General features: G+C 36.0%; 1 protein-coding gene and 1 long non-coding RNA gene across 2 annotated transcripts; one reads left to right on the top strand and one right to left on the bottom strand.

Annotated features, from left to right (window-relative positions):
• Positions 1 to 5,331: 5,331 nt before the first annotated feature.
• LOC127905180 (uncharacterized) lies at positions 5,332 to 6,513 on the bottom strand. The gene is made up of 2 exons (XR_008058958.1): positions 6,357 to 6,513; positions 5,332 to 6,260 (listed from the first exon to the last, which is right to left on the bottom strand). It is a non-coding gene; the product is annotated as an uncharacterized LOC127905180 (long non-coding RNA).
• Positions 6,514 to 10,189: 3,676 nt separating this feature from the next.
• Positions 10,190 to 11,704, top strand: LOC18098155 (protein EXORDIUM-like 5). The gene has a single exon (XM_006384790.3). The coding sequence runs from the start codon at positions 10,268 to 10,270 to the stop codon at positions 11,336 to 11,338; it is 1,071 nt and encodes a 356-aa protein (XP_006384852.1). The 5' UTR covers positions 10,190 to 10,267; the 3' UTR covers positions 11,339 to 11,704.
• Positions 11,705 to 16,724: the final 5,020 nt, after the last annotated feature.

Raw genomic sequence — 16,724 nt, 5'->3', positions numbered from 1 at the left:
TTTCGCTAACATTACAAATTTTAATCCAAAATTTGTAACCTCATTTCAACTTCCATCATACCTTTAAATTTATTTATGGAGATCATTCTCTCCCTTACACATTGCATTTATTATTAATTCTACTATTTATTCATTTCTTTTCAGATTGAGTCTCCATCATTACTCATCGAGGTGTTTTTTTTTTTACGATCCTATGTTTATGCGGGGGTTTACAATTTTACTTTACATAATCTGGTAATTAAAAGTTTAATTCAATATGGATACAAGCGTTGTGACGTGCACGTCGTCGAACAACGAAGTTGCCTCCTGGAATTGAGGGTTTTGGGTTTAATCATAAAATTATGATTTTTGAAGGAGTCGTCACCTAATATTATAATCACTAAGAAAGCTAATGGTCAACGAGAGTCTCGATAAAGGGACTAATTGTGCACGAGGAAGACGCATCACCTACGGTAAGCTACATTGTTGATTGATTATTTTATCTAAGATCAAGTTTTTATTCGTTGGTCTGTTTAACATTCAAGAAAATTTGTTCTCAATAAAGATGTTCTTATCTTATCAAGCTAAAACCTAACCATTCTAAAGCCCAAAAGTTATGGAAAATACATACTACAACAATTAAATAAATATATTGATTTTTATGGCATTTTTTAAATTTTGATCAAATCCTAATGGATAATCATAAACTTGTTGTGATACCCATTAATAATGATTTTTTATATATTTTTCAAAGTATGATAAAAATATAATTTTTATTTCTTATATGCATGAAAAGTTTTAGAAATTGATCATATGCATACAAATAAAAAGACATAGTTTTGTGTGTTTTTTTAATAACAAATTTTTTATTTAACTTTTTGTATTTTTTTTAAATCATAATTAGCATGCTTTTGATGGTTAAACACAAATCAAGCCACCACACTTTCCATTTATTTCATTCTTGCTAACTTAATTTAAACAAAAGTTTCAGTAAGGTTAAAGTTTTCCCCAACTCAATTAGAACTAACGCAATCAAAACGGTGAAGTTAACTATCATTATGTCATCAAACAGTGAAGTTAGGCCTTTATTGCTCCTAACAAAGATTGGCTGATTGTTTTTACTGATGATGAGGGTGATTTGATGCTCGGAGGAGATTATCCCTGGAAGTAAGAACTCAAACCCGAGTCTTGTTTTTTTGTTTAAACACGAATTGATCAACAAATTTCATTCACTCTCTAATGATATAAGACTTTGCTACCAATTGCTTTGCTCTGTCTTTGAATGATTGAGTGAAGCCGATTATGATAACATCATTGAATGGACGAAAAATATTTTACTAGAAGAGTATAGACTGAAAGAGAAATTTTATGCTGAAAAATTAATAATAAACCTCTTGCCATAGAATACGATTACGATTGTGAAATGATCATGAATGGAAGTGTTGTTGGTGTTGGCCATTTGGGTTATACGGAAGCTTTATAATGGATCATTTGAAAAGCTTGAGCACATATTAGCTCGGATACCATGTAACAACTTAAACAACAGAAATAACAGGGAGATGAAGACAGGAGATATCTTTGAATTGTCTTCCACACTTAGCCGTGTAGTTTTCTGTTGTATCATTAACTGTACAATTAAACCGTAAAAGAGTATAATAAGGAAAAAAATTGAGGAAAACAAGGAAACTATCAAGTAACTAGCTGGATTATTTTGAACTAGTAACATAATGGATGGACTGAATAAATGGTGCACATTCTATTGGGTTTTCTGTTGAAGTTGTTGACCTAGTTCTTGGAGTTGCTACTGAAGATTTTGATGAAGTTTCTAACACCATGTACTTGAAGTTTATCTGGAGTCTTATTCTCTCAAGGCTTCTCTTCTATGGTTACCAAGGGATTTGAATTCCTGGCCTTGAGATAGCAGTAGAGGACACCGAGTTCCTAGTTCCAAATTGAAGAACGTATTTGACAAAACTTGATGAGAAGTGGCAGACTTTAGCAAGTTTGTTTTGTCTTCTCCGTAGTTTTAAAACCATGTCATCTGTTTGGCTCGAACTAAGACCTAAGTGACCTGTACAGGTCAAGGTTGTTAAAATCATGATTTTGACACGGCACGGAAAATGCAATACAAACTCGGATCGTAAAAACAGATTGTAAAATCGTAAAATCATAAGGAATTTTAAAATACATTAACAAAAAATTCATTTTATGATTGTAATTAACTTTTTGTTATACATAACAATTCAAAAAACTATAATACTGAAATGGAATCCTAAAATCATTAATTCAATTCAATTCAGTCCAATTAATTCAGTCCTATAATACTGAAATGGCATTCAATTCAGTCCAATTCAACAGTTTTCAGTCCAATTTTCACCCGATTAATTCAATTCAATTCAGTCAAGATATAAACTGAAATGACATTCAATTCAGTCCAATTCAACAATTTTCTGTCCAATTTTCACCCGATCAATTCCATTCAATTCAATTCAACATTATAAATATACAAATTACAGGACCGGGCAAAATCAAAACTGTAATTAATAATTACAGGGTAACAGGGCAAAATCAAAATCTATTACAGGGAAATATACAATTACAATTTACGGGGCAAAATCAACTACTGCAGTGATGATGATGGCGGCAAAATCAACTTACGATGAAGAGTCGTTGATGATGAAGGCTGAACGGCTGCCGGTGAAGAGGCCCGATGTCACCTGCTGTTGTTGATGAAGAGGAAGCCGTCAGCTGTTGATGATGGGAAAGAAAGGAGATTGTTGCCGGCGTGCCGCTGTTGATGAAGATTAAAGAGGAAGCCTGAAGCCGTGAGCTGTTAAGGAGATCGTCGTCGCTGTTGATGAAAAGGAAGTCGCGACCGTGAGCACTGATGATTGGACTCTGGAGTGAGGAAAGAGAAGGAGTGAAGACTGGACCGTGATCGTGACCGCTTTTGTGGAGATCCTCGTCGCCGCTTTTGTGGTTGTCGGTGCCCGGTTGGTTAATTAGAGAAGGGGATTAGGGATTTGTTCGGTGAAAAAGAAGGAGTGAAGACTGAAGAGAGAAGACTCTTTTGTGACTGAAGATTGAAGAGTGAAAACCGCGTGGCGTGAGTCGTGACTGTGCATTTCCACAGCCAATAGGCGCCTGACAGCTGGACTATGGGGGGACATTTTGTTTCAGCGCATGCATTTTGTTACAATCATAAAATCGGTCCTGAAATCGCGATTTTGCGCGATTTCATCCGATTTTAACGATTTCACCCATTTTTTATTTTTTCAAACGATTCAGCACGTAAAGCATGTTTTGACTCGTAAAAGCGTATGATTTTACGAGTCAAAACGCGATTTTAACAACCTTGGTACAGGTCACGAGAGTTAATTTATTATTTTTTTAAATCAAAGTGATATTATTTTGACTAATTTTTTATTTAAAAAAAATTAATAAGTTTTTTATCGAGTTTTATTATGATTGTGTGCGTGAATCCAAGTTTTTTATTTTATTTTATTAACATGAGTGTTCAGGCCAGTTTGCACGCATCTCGACTAATTCCACGGGCCCTGAAGTTAACGACCATATAAGCCTCCAGTGGCCATCATATTAGTAACCACAGGGCTCGAATCTAAGATCACAGAGGAGCAAACCTCTTAGTCTCAAGCTCTTATTATTGGATCATCTACTAGATAGTTCGTGAATCTAAGTTTTTGATTGGGTTATACTGGGTTAATTTTTACCTATTTTTCTTCGATTTGCATCAATTTAGGTCCTGAGTGGCGGGTCTTACATTGACCTACCCAACTGTTACAAGTTTTATTATAGCTGGGGTTTTTTTTATATATAAATATGCACGTGTATAGAACAATTTTAAATGAACATTCTCCTTCAATTGGCCATTTATATAGAGGGGTAAAGGGGTATTTTACCATCCTAACACAGTTTGGTCAACTTTTTAAAAATATAGCATAGGATATTTTTAAAGAATTAAAGAAGGGATCCTTCCATTTCTTTTTCAGTTATAAATGTGCTTGACACTAGTTCGAATATGTGTTTGTAAAATAGAGATCCTCAAGCAAGTGCAAAGCTGCACTCTTCTGATCCCCGAAACACATAAAAAAAAGCTCTGCAAAGATTTTGATCCATGCAATAAGCCGGTACCCTTTTCGCGTTTTATTCTTCATCGGGCAGGTCGCCTGGAACAATTAGACCACTCGCGAAACCCTTTTCGCGTTTTATTCTTCCTATCGGGCAGGTCGCCTGGAACAATTACACCACTCGCGAAACCATTTTCTCGTTTTATTCTTCATCAGGCAGGTCGCCTGGAACAATTAGACCACTCGCGAAACCCTTTTCGCGTTTTATTCTTCCTATCGGGCAGGTCGCCTAGAACAATTAGACCACTCACGAAACCCTTTTCGCGTTTTATTCGTCATCAGGCAGGTCGCCTGGAACAATTAGACCACTCGCGAAACCCTTTTCGCGTTTTATTCTTCCTATCGGGCAGGTCGCCTGGAACAATTACACCACTCGCGAAACCCTTTTCGCGTTTTATTCTTCAACGGGCAGGTCGCCTGAAACAATTAGACCACTCGCGAAATTCTTTGCGTTCTTTTATCATCGGGCAGGTTGCCCAAAACAATTTGATCCATTTCAAAAAACAACAAAAACAAAAACAAAAACAAAAAAACAAAAAAAAATGGGTCATCGTCCAAATGACTTGTTTCTTGATTTCTACATCTCTCTGTAAAAGTCATATGTCAATCTCCTGTTTTTGAAGTTTTCAAGACTCTAAAAAAAAAAAACAAAGGAAAAAATTTTCTAAAAAAAAAAAGAAGCAAAAGTTCTTTCTGTATCTATATTTTTTTTATAAATTTACTACACAAAGCTAAAAGAAAATGAAATTTTTTAATATCTTTGCATAATAAATATTATAAAGAGGGGGCAACTGTCATAACCCAATTTTTGACCATTTTATTTTAATTATTATTATTATTTTATTTACTGAAAATGATAAAAAAATGATGATGAAAAAATAATAATGATGAAAAACAAGTAAAATGAAATAAATAAAGAATGAATTAAAATTTGGGTTAAAGACAACATGATTGGAAGTTTTGAGGTTTAATTAAACTTTGGAATTAATATAATTAATCAAATCAAGGGTTTAATTGGTGAGTTGATAAGTTTTGAGACTTAATTAAGCTTGGAATTAATTTAATTAATCCAATAAAGGTTTTAATTGGAGAATTGATAAGTTTTGAGACTTAATTAAACTTGGAATTAATTTAATTAATCCAATAATCAAGGGTTTAATTGGAGAATTGATAAGTTGTGAGACTTAATTAAACTTGGAATTAATTTAATTAATGAAATCAGGGATTTAATTGAAGAAATATCAAAGTTTGGGGTTTAATTGAGGTCCAAAATGCAAAAATTAAAATCCAAGGACCAGCTTGAAAATGGCCCGGAAATGCAAGGATCCAATTACATTTTAACCAGGGGCTTGATTGCAAAATTATAAGAATTACAAGGACCAAATTGAAAGCAGCCTTTAGAACTAGAAAACGGAGTCGTTTTGCAGCGACTGTTCACCGTCTTCTTCCTCTGCAACGGCTCTGCCATAAGGCAGAGACGTTTCGTCCGTTGGCAGCCAACGCGTACGTTTCTTCATTGAAGACGTCGGTTACAGAGCATTTAGGAGGCCGGCCGTTACCACCACCGAGGCCGCCGCTGGCTTTATAAAAGCTGGGCAAAGGCGACCTCGCGAAAGGGAGAAAAAAAAAGGGCAGAACCTTGGGGAGAAACAGGGCGTAAGGAGCAAATAAAAGAGAGCAAATAACAGAGAAAAAAGCAGAGCATAAATCCAGAGCAACAAAAAAATAATACACAGAGAGAAGGAGAGAACAAGAGAGCAGCACACACAGAGACGAGAATTATCCTTGAAATTGTCTTCGTCCCTGCAGACAAAGGAAAGACCCAGAAATCAGTCAAAATAAATCCAGCCAGCGTCTTCATCATCTTCTTAGTTCCTTCATCATTTCAAAAGCTGCTGGAAAACGAAAGCAATCGGAGGACACGAAAAAACCAGGGGAATTGGACTGAAAAGGAATCACAGACCCAAGGTGGAAAAACTAAAAAACGGGGAAAACAGAGAGAGAGGAAGAACTGAAAAAATCGAGGAACAGGCCAAGAACCACAGAAAAATGGAGGACGAACAGTGACCAGAAAAAGAAGAACCACCCGAGAGAACCGGCATCGTCATCTTCTTAATTCCTTCATCCCAAGAACTGAGAAAACAGAGGAACACAAAGAAAAAGTAGAAAAGACGGTGCGGACAGAAGCAAAAGAATAGAGAAGGAACAGAAAAGAGGAATAGCACCGACCGCCCTCAACTTCGTCTTCATCTTCAGGAGCAGCAGACCACTGGCAAGTCTTCCTTCTCTCCTTTGCATTTTAATTCACTGCTACAGTAGCAGTGAATTATAATTCACTTGCTACTGTAGCAAGTGAATTGTAATTCATTGGGCTTACGCACGCCTGCCATCCAGCCGGGTCACTGGTTTGGACCAGTGACCCGATCTCTTTTTAAGTTTTGAGACCGGGCCGGCTGGGTCCAGCCCAGCCCAGCCCCAAAAAAAATAAAAAAATAAAAAATAATAGAAAAATAAAAAATAGAAAAGTAGAAAAAATAGAAAAATAAAAGATGTGTATGCATGAATAAAAATAACATAAATTTATTGGTTTATTCACTGACACCATAGTCAGGAATAAAAATACCGGTTTAAATTTATATTATTTTTATTCATTATATTTTATTTTATTTAGCTAGAAAAATAAAAAATATGTGCATGTGTAAAAATAAATTTATTTTATTTGTTTATTCACTGACGCCAGAGTCAGGAATAAAAATATTAATCCAAATTTATTTTATAGCTACGTAATATTTACCAACGCCAGAGTTGAAATTATTCGTAGTTGAATATTCACTGGCGCCAGAGTCAGGAATATTGCAAGTAAACTATAAGAGCATAAACCAATAAATATTTAGCAATTTAAGACAAAATCAGCAATGCAGTTTGCCTCAGACAAAACGTTTAAGGGGTGATAATATCTTCCCTTTTACGTAACCAATCCCGTACCATAGAATCTCTGTTGACCAGTTTGGGTTCCTAGTGACCATAATACTAGGTGGCGACTCCTTAAACAAGATATTTTTTCTAAAAGAACAAGATGCCAGAAATCTGTTCTTTTTTCATATTCGAGATTATTTTGTGGGCCGCCGCGATGTCGGGTGCGACACATCTTTTAAAAAAAAGTTCATAGAGAAATACTTGTGTTGATTTGCGTACAGAGAATCTTATGTTCCTTATAAAACCATGTTAGAAAGGATTGTTGGCTCAACACTTACTTCTAGCAACATACATGAAGTTATAGATGATAATAGTAATTGTTATAGGGGTATGATGGTGAATGCAATGATAATAAATCATGGTTATTCAAGTGAAGGTTTGTGTGTAGATAAAGAACTAAATGTAGATGCAACTAGGTTTTTTAAACTTTTAAAAGATTCTGATGAACTATTATGGAATGAGTGTACAAATTACAGTAAATTGTCGGTCATTATAAGAGTGTTTATTATCTAATCAGAATATAGATTGAGTGAGGTTGGTTATGACAACATTATCAAATGAGCAAAAAATATTTTATCTGAAGAGAATAAGTTGAAAGAGAAATTTAATGCCTGGAAAATCCATGATGAACCCCCTGGCCTAGAATATTATCATGATAGAATCATGGATGGACGTGTTGTTGGTGTTGGCCATTTGGATCACGCGAAAGCTTTATAAATGGATCATTTGAAAAGCTTTAGCATATATTAGCTCTGATACCATGTAACAACTTAAACAACAGGGAGATGAAGACAGGAGATCTCTTTGAACTGTCTTCCACACTTAGCCGTGTAGTTTTCTATTGTATCTATAACTGTACAATTAAACTGTAAAGAAGGGAAAAAAAACTTGAGGAAAACAAGGAAACTATCAAGTAACTAGCTGGATGATTTTGAACTAGTAACATAATGGATGGACTGAATAAATGGTGCCCATTCTACTGGGTTTTCTGTTGAAGTTGCTGACCAAGTTCTTGGAGTTGCTACTGAAGATTCTGATGAAGTTTCTGATATTCTAACACCTTGTACTTGAAGTTTATCTGGAGTCTTATTCTCTCAAGGCTTCTCTTCTGTGGTTACCAAGGGATTTCAATTCCTGGCCTCGAGATAGCAGCAGAGGACACCGAGTTTCTAGTTCCAGATTGAAGAAGTGGCAGACTATAGCAAGTTTGTTTTGTCTTCTCCCTAGTTTTAAAACCATGTCTTGTGTTTGGCTCGCAACAAGGCTTAAGTGACCTGTACAGGTCACGAGAGTTAATTTATTATTTTTTTAAAAAATCAAATGATATTATTTTGACTAATTTTTTTCTTTAATAAGTTTTTAATGGAGTTTTATTATGATTGTGTGCGTGAATCCAAGTTTTTGATTAGGGTAAACTAGGTTAATTTTTTACTCATTTTTCTCCTGATTGCCGGGTCCTAGAACGACATACCCAACTGTTACAAGTTTTATAGCCGGGTTTTTTTTTCTTTTTCAAATGTGTCTAAAATAGTTTTGAATTTTTCAAATATGCACGTGTATAGAACAATATTTTTTCTATATGAATATGGATGTTCGGACCAACTTGTGCGTATCTCGGTTAATCTCACGGATTCTGAAGTTAATGACCATATAAGCCTCCAGTGTCCCTGAGGTTTATGAGACTCAAACTAGTGATCTTCTGGAAGCAAACTCAGGGTCTGACCAGTTAAGCTACACCCTTATGGTTTCTTCAATTGGTTTTTTATGGAGAGGGGTAAAGGGGTATTTTTAAATACTAACACGGTTTGATCAAATTTTTAAAAATATAGCATAGGATATAAATTTTTTTACAAAATAATATACTTTCATGTGACTATTAATAGAAATCACGATTTTATTAATGAATCTCTACAGGAAATAGCAGTTGTATTAAATAATCGCTGTTAATAGGATTCAACGTATTTATCGGTTGATAGGAAACACGGAGAATTAAAGAAGGGATCCTTCCATTTCTTCTTCAGTTATAATTTATAATTCTCCCATTTTAGAAAGCTTGGCTGCTACACTTCCATTTTACGTGGTGATTATTTTTAAAAATATTTTTATTTAAAAATATATTAAAATATTTTTTAAATATTAATACATCAAAAAAATCAAAAAAATATTAAAAAAAATTATACAAAAAAATTCAATTTTTTTATAAAATCACGATCAATCGCGTTGCCAAACATTACTGATGTGTTTGGTCTCTAGGTTAGATTGTGCTTTTCAAGATTTTTAATTTTTTTTATTTCAAGTTAATTTTTTTTTGTGTTATTGGATCGTTTTGATATGCTGATATAAAAAATCATTTTAATATATTTTTAAAACAATCTTTACCACAGTCTCAAGAGTTGTCTGTTTTTGCGGTTAGAATCGCGTTCAATGATTTTTATTAAAAAAATTTTACTGTTTTTAAATCATATAATATAATAATATTAAAAATAATTTTTTAAAAATAAAAAAAATATTTTTATATATTTTTAAATAAAAAATATTCTTAAAAATAATCACTACTATACACGTGTACATACATTACCCGACACACATTCTTAAAGAGGGAGACACTCTTTTTGTATGTTTGGCTTCTTGTTAACCTTTTCATTTTGAAAAAGTTTGTTTGGTATTGTAAAAAAAAAAAATATTTATACTGTGATGCAGTATTTTTTTTAAAATAATTTTTTATAAGTATTTTTTTATTTTAATATCAATATATTAAAGTTATCTAAAAATATTAATTTAATATTTTTTTCAAGTAAAAAATAATTAAACATGTTATAACATAAAGATAAATACTCACAAAAAAAATTTAAAAATAAATAAATTTACATCATTCAAACAAAACTATAATATAGATTAATTAATTATATTTTTTCAAACCTATAATTAAAGTAAAATACAAATCACACTTCACCCAACCGCAAACCAACAGAGCCTTCAACTTTCAACTAGTCTCAAAAGTAAAGTGTGCCCACACATTGCAGCTGTCTCCAGCCCATTTCCCTCCTATTCTCTGTTTTTCCCCACCTCACCACTCTTTATTTACCCCCCCACCTCCCCTCCTCTCCTCACCACCACCAAACCCCTCCTCTTCCTCTTCCTCTTCCTCCACCACACCACTCAAAATGTCACAACGTCCTTATTCCCCCCTTTCATTTTGTTGTGCCCTTTTCATACCATTACTATTTATTCACCATGTCTATGCTTCAACTTCTTCAACTAGTTCCCCACAAGTTCAAACCCTGAACACAAAACCAGATATTATAAACCCAAAACTACCACCAAGAACCCTCTCATCCTCTAAGAAATTTGAGGGCTCATCAGATTTAGTCCAACTTCGTTACCATATGGGTCCAGTCCTCTCTTCAGCCCCAATAAACATCTACCTTATCTGGTATGGCCGTTGGGCTAATTCTCAAAAACTTCTCATCAAAGACTTCATTAACTCCATCTCCCCCTCAACTGTTGCCGCCAAGCCCTCCGTCTCTGACTGGTGGCGCACTGTGTCTTTGTACACAGATCAAACTGGGGCTAACGTCTCACGTTCAATACTCATAGCCGGCGAATATGCTGATAGTGCTTATTCACATGGGACTGGCTTAACAAGACTTACAATCCAACAAGTGATAGCTTCAGCTGTAAGGTCTGCACCTTTCCCAGTAGATCACAAGAATGGGATCTACCTCATATTGACCTCACAAGATGTGACCATGCAAGACTTCTGTAGAGCAGTGTGTGGGTTCCATTACTTTACATTTCCATCAATGGTTGGCTACACATTGCCTTATGCTTGGGTTGGTAATTCAGGCAAACAATGCCCTGAAGTATGTGCTTACCCTTTTGCAGTCCCTGGTTATATGGGTGGAGGTGGACCAGGAGCCTTGAAGCCACCAAATGGGGATGTGGGTGTTGATGGAATGATTAGTGTTATAGGCCATGAACTTGCAGAGTTGTCTTCAAATCCCTTGGTGAATGCTTGGTATGCTGGGGAGGATCCAACAGCACCAACTGAGATAGGGGATTTGTGTGAAGGGTTGTATGGGACAGGTGGCGGTGGTGGGTATATAGGGCAGGTGATGAGGGATAGGAAAGGCAGGACCTTTAATTTGAATGGTAGAAGAGGGAGGAAGTTCTTGGTGCAATGGATCTGGAGCCCCGAGTTGAAGGCATGTGCCGGTCCTAATGCTTTGGACTGAGGTGGTGGCCTTTTCTAGGACCTTGAAAAGTGGGAAACAAAAAGAAAAAAAAAAAGAAGAAGAGAAAAATAGACTATCGATTGTTAAAAAAGTCAGGTTCTATGCTCTTGAATTTGATTTTTCTTTCAATTTCTTCTAGTTCTTGGGGTTATCTTGGTGGTGGAAATTGCCTGTATACACGAGTGAAGAAGGTGGAGGTTGGGGAAGGAGGAGGGGAGATTTGTTTTCTTGTATTTCTTCAGTTTTTACTTATTTTTTTTCTTTTTATGATTAAAAATCATTGTAGCTGATCAGATGTACAAAAAAAGAAGAAGATGGTGATGCTAGATTTTGATGCTATATTAAAAGTATATTTATTTATTTAAACTTGCATTTGATTGTTATTTATTAGCTTAGATTTTCCCCGCAAGCGATGAATGTTGCCTGACCACAGGCAAAAGGCCAACTGAATACTTTTCTTGAATGCTGAGATGGTTATGAAAAAAATATTATTTTTGTGAATACTTTTCTCGATCTCGCTTGCCAAGAGGCTAATTTTCAACTTGCAACATATTTTACTAGTAGACCTCATAAATATCTGTTGGATTTGGATGCTATTTCTCTTCATCTTTCTGCTTTTGAACTTCAGGACCTGGTGTTTCAAGATTCATACATACGAGTGGACTTTGTTAATTCTGTGTTTGTTTAATGTATAGAAATGAAAAAACTCCATGTTTTAAGATTCAGACCTGGTGTTTAAAGCAATTTGACTACAGGATGATTACTTTGAACTTAAGAGGGAAGCTGCGGATAATTCCATAACAGAATACGATTTTTCATGCTTTACAGTGTTGCTAGAGGTTAGAGATGACCCAGATGGGGTCAACGTGTTCCATTTGAAACTGGAAAAGCAAATGCCTATACGAAATAGTGCAGAAAAATGATGATAATATGTTGGTGTACATGAATCCAAAAGAGATGGTATGAATCTTCACTTGTTAATTGTTATTTCTAAGTTAAGATACTTGAAGTGAAGTGTGATCTTGTTCTTGGGATTATGCTACTAAACATATATTATAATAATTTTAAGCAATCCAAAGCCAGATAAAGGAAAAAGGTTTGCCTCCAATAGCAAACCCCTCTCATACACATGATACTCATGGAAGTGATGGTGTTTGTTCTCTCTTTTCTCTTGCCTGCTTTTCTGGCAAGGGTATGGGCAAGAATTTGAAAGTGAAATCATGGCTTGAATTTATGATCACATAAAGGTCAAACATTTTCTTGTCCTCTAACTGGTATGTTAGAAGGAAGTGAAGATGATAGTTTAACTTAAGATTATATAATTATATATATTTTATCGTATAAATGTGTGCTTGTTTTTTAAATTGCACAGCAGATTTGGGAGTGAAAAGCATTATTATATCAAACAAACTTTAACGCAACGTGAGTGAGTGAGTGATGCACAGCTAATATTTGGGACCCATAAAAGTACACATCTACCGTGGTTGATTATTCTGATCACTTATGAGCCTTGCCCTGATTTTCCAGGTCCATGCCATGTTACTAGTGGTGGCCCGGTTCGGTAGAGGTTTTGATGCTTTGGTTGCTGTGTAGTCGGGCTTCTGCAAGAAGATTATGACATAAGATGCAAGTCAGCAGGTCTCCAAGGTTCAAGGTCTAACCCAGCAAGGCTCGAGAAACTGTCAAAAGAAACTGATGCCCTCATTTTCCAATCAGTAAAAAAACAAAACTTCGGAGGATGTGACAGTAGGTGGATTAAAGAGATTCCTCATCTATCAAGTTGTTATTATCTTAAGAGGAGGGGTTTTGAATGGAAGTAAAAAACAAAGTGTGGTGGTCAATGTACACTTGTAGTATGGATATTGCCCCGTAAATCTTGGTTGATGGTGATATTTGCTGCTTCAGGATGAGATAAAACAAGAACAGGCAGGATTATGTGAAAGGTTACATGGGAAAATGTCAAAAACATGTAGCGTCATCATATAGCTGATTCCATCTCATGGCTAGTGAGTGACCCACATAGAGAGAGAGGTCCCTCTCTCACTCATAAAGTCCGTCCAAATCAATGAGTTGGAGAGCCACATGCTGTGTAATGAAGAGGCTGCCTTTGCATGAGAAAGAGACAATATGCCAGACGAGATTTTGGGCACAGAATTTCACCAACTCGAAATAGAACTCCAAATAAAATTGTTACGTGACATTTGCTTGTTAACTAATATATATGTTGTGGGTTGCTGATCCAGAAAGAGACAATTATCTGGTTAATTAGCAGCCACATAAAGGAAATTGAATTTGGTTCTGTTTGATGGTATGGCAGTTCGATGGTTATGTGGCCACAAGTAGTAGGCTGGCTTGCAATGCAGGAGAATGTCTTTTTCCATGCTTAAAAGACGAAACTGATTGGAACTTAAGAAATTGTTATTTAGAATGGTGATCTCTTCTTTGTTAACAGGATATGCACTGCAGCACAATGTGGCCCAAACTCATGAGATGATCAAAGGCATATGCTGTACCGACATTTCAAACTCTTTTATTGCATGGAACATGTTTTCAGCTTCTGATGATATTTATAGCGATCGCATCATAGATTCCTTAACACGGCTGCTGTGCATGAGCAAGGTCATGATCACCTGCTGTGACTTGTCAGATTTCTCTGCCTGCACTCTTGTCAAGTCCAGTGCTAATGTCGGTAATTTACTACCATTTTAACATCTAAAGGATTATGACAAATCATGATCACGTGAATGTCAATAATCTCTGGCCCTTCATTTGTTCTCAGCCTTGTTCTCTTCCAGTTGGCCCAAAATATTATGTTGTTCTTATGATCATCTCCCTCCCTGCTTCATTTGACCTTATATGAATTCTGAGATTAATATAAAGGTCAGGTGCACTGTTGTTTTATAAGCTGAAATAAATATACCCTGTTGGACCAGAAATTGTTATTATCTGAAATAATTAGTATCCATCAATACACAGAAATCATTAAGTTCTTAATTCTGATTTCATGGCAAGCATCGCAGTGAGGATTTAAACGTCATCTGCTTGTTCGAATTCTGTTTCCATATCTGGAGGAGGATTAGACTCCATGTTGTTGTGATGCGGCAAGGGATGCGTGAATTGGGCAAACCACACAGCTTCAACAGCCACTCACATTCCCAGGTGTTAGTCATCTACATCCCTGCAGTCCACTTGTGCTATTCACCAGCCTTTGAGGGCAGTTACATGTCAAACCTTGTCATGTATGGCCATGTGTTAGTCTGACAGAACTTCATGTGCCACTTATTGCCAACATAAGATTTTGATTGCAGCTATATTTATTAACTGTCTGCGTCTTGTAATTCAAGAATACAAATTACAGCATACCCTTTGAGAGAGAGGCAAAAGAAAGCAAGGAGGATAATGGCAGATACCAGAGGAGGTACCGTGGGTTGCAATGATGGGTGTGGATGTCCTGTTCCTTGCGCTGGTGGCACATCCTGCGGGTCTTGATAGTTGCCATGATTTAATAATTTTCTTTTCTCTGTTTTTTTTTGTTTTTGTTTTTAACATAACATTCTGCCTGATAATGCATACAAGTGTAGTTCAATGAAGGCCACAAGCGGAGAGGGAGCTGGACACAACAAATGCTCGTGTGGCGAGCACTGTGGCTGCAATCCATGCACATGCCCTAGGAGCGTGGTGACTACTGGGGTGGGCAAGGCCTACTGTAAGTGTGGTGCTGATTGTGCTTGTCCGACCTGCAGTTCTTGAGGGGAAGCTTTAGCCAGCTCAAGTAGAACGAAGGCAAGCTCCATCATCTCATCGATGATGAGTGGCATGAGCATCTAGTTAAATAAGGAACTACCTGGAACAGTGCTTAAATTTTAAGCAGTACTATGTTGTAGCTCCCATGTTATTATGCGCGTGTGCTTGACGATGTTTGTGCAAAATGCTTCTCTTTTGGTTTTGAGATTTCCTCGAATGAAAATCTTCATTTAGCAAGTGCTTAGAGGAGAGGCCATGATAGCTGAGATCTGCAAAAACATCCTGAGCGGAATCAGAAGGATCAACAAGAAGGGCACCCCAGATTTAAAGAAAAGCGAAAGGACTCTTAAAATAGATTCTTAGCAGCAACCAAAAGGAAATGAGAATTAATTGTAGAAATCAAAAACCAAAGAACATAGGCAGCTAAAATGCAGGAAAGTAGACGAGCACATGGAGGCTACACTAGACAGTAGAGATGGGATTTTCTATCTATATAGGGGATTAATCATCCTTAACAATACAAAAATGGAAATGGATTCTATCACTGCAGCATCCTTAATGAGTTTCTTCATGAAATCCAGTAGAGAAATCCATATATATGTTAACATATTACGAGCACTAGCTAGGTTCTATCACTGCATCATCCTCGATGATTTTCTTTCTTCTATAGCCTCAAAACCGGGGCGGGGCCAAGTACTTATCTACAAACCAATCTGGTATGCTCCTGGAGATGAAGCTCAGCATTTTTACACCCCAGCAGCATCGAATTTACTGGATTAAATTGTTCGTTCTTAATTGTGAAATAAAATCTTTTTTCTCTACAAATTTATAACACTTGATTCCAACAGAATGGTGTCCTTCATTCAAGAATTTTCATCGAAATGACGGTACTGATATATGTCATGATCAGGACTTTCTTAACGTGCCAAGAGCATTAGTGAAATTCAAAGGCCAGTTGAGGAATACAACAGCAGTCCTGATAATGAACTTCGAAGTTGTTACCCCCAATTCCACCTTCAATTACCGAGCTATATTCCATCTTAGTAATCTCCATGCTTTTCTAGAAAGTCTAGTTATTATTTGAATGACTCTAGCTGTGCAATGGCTGGTCAGTAAATGCAGCAAATGTGATATTTGTCTTTGCGAGACTGACTCGGAAGACAGTAAGCTAAGATAAAGCTGAATCTGAGCGACTGGTTCTGAATATTTAGCTCAACAATAAGCAGCAGCTTCAAGTTCATGCGTAGGAGTGGCTTTTTACCATATAAGTGAAATCGAATCCAAAAGGTTACACCGCTCTGTAAAATTCAAATCCAGTTTTGTGCATGAAAGCATCAGTCGGAGATGAGATAAAAATAAGTGCGTGGCTTTCAAAGTTCATGTTTTTGAACTGAGTGATTTGGTAAGTTAGCAAAGTTTAATTTTTATTATTATTATTATTATTATTATTTTGTAAAATTACACATACGGGGAAAATATTCCGTGTAGATACTATCAAGGACTCGCATACCGTGAATGGTATTTGCGATTTCTTTAACAAGCTCATCCTGGGGTAATTTTTTCTGCCATCAACAACTTGCTAAAAAAAAACAGAAGCAATTCACACAGTTCAAATAACTATCTTTTTAATATCAAAATACAA

This window comes from Populus trichocarpa, chromosome 4, assembly GCF_000002775.5.
Source record: "Populus trichocarpa isolate Nisqually-1 chromosome 4, P.trichocarpa_v4.1, whole genome shotgun sequence".
Taxonomy (NCBI): Eukaryota; Viridiplantae; Streptophyta; class Magnoliopsida; order Malpighiales; family Salicaceae; genus Populus; species Populus trichocarpa.
Note: the sequence above shows the minus strand (reverse complement) of the source record. Positions and strands in the feature narration are given on the sequence as shown.

Coding starts and splice junctions, on each gene's coding strand:
- LOC18098155 (XM_006384790.3), top strand. CDS start 10,268: ATGTCACAACGTCCTTATTCCCCCCTTTCATTTTGTTGTGCCCTTTTC.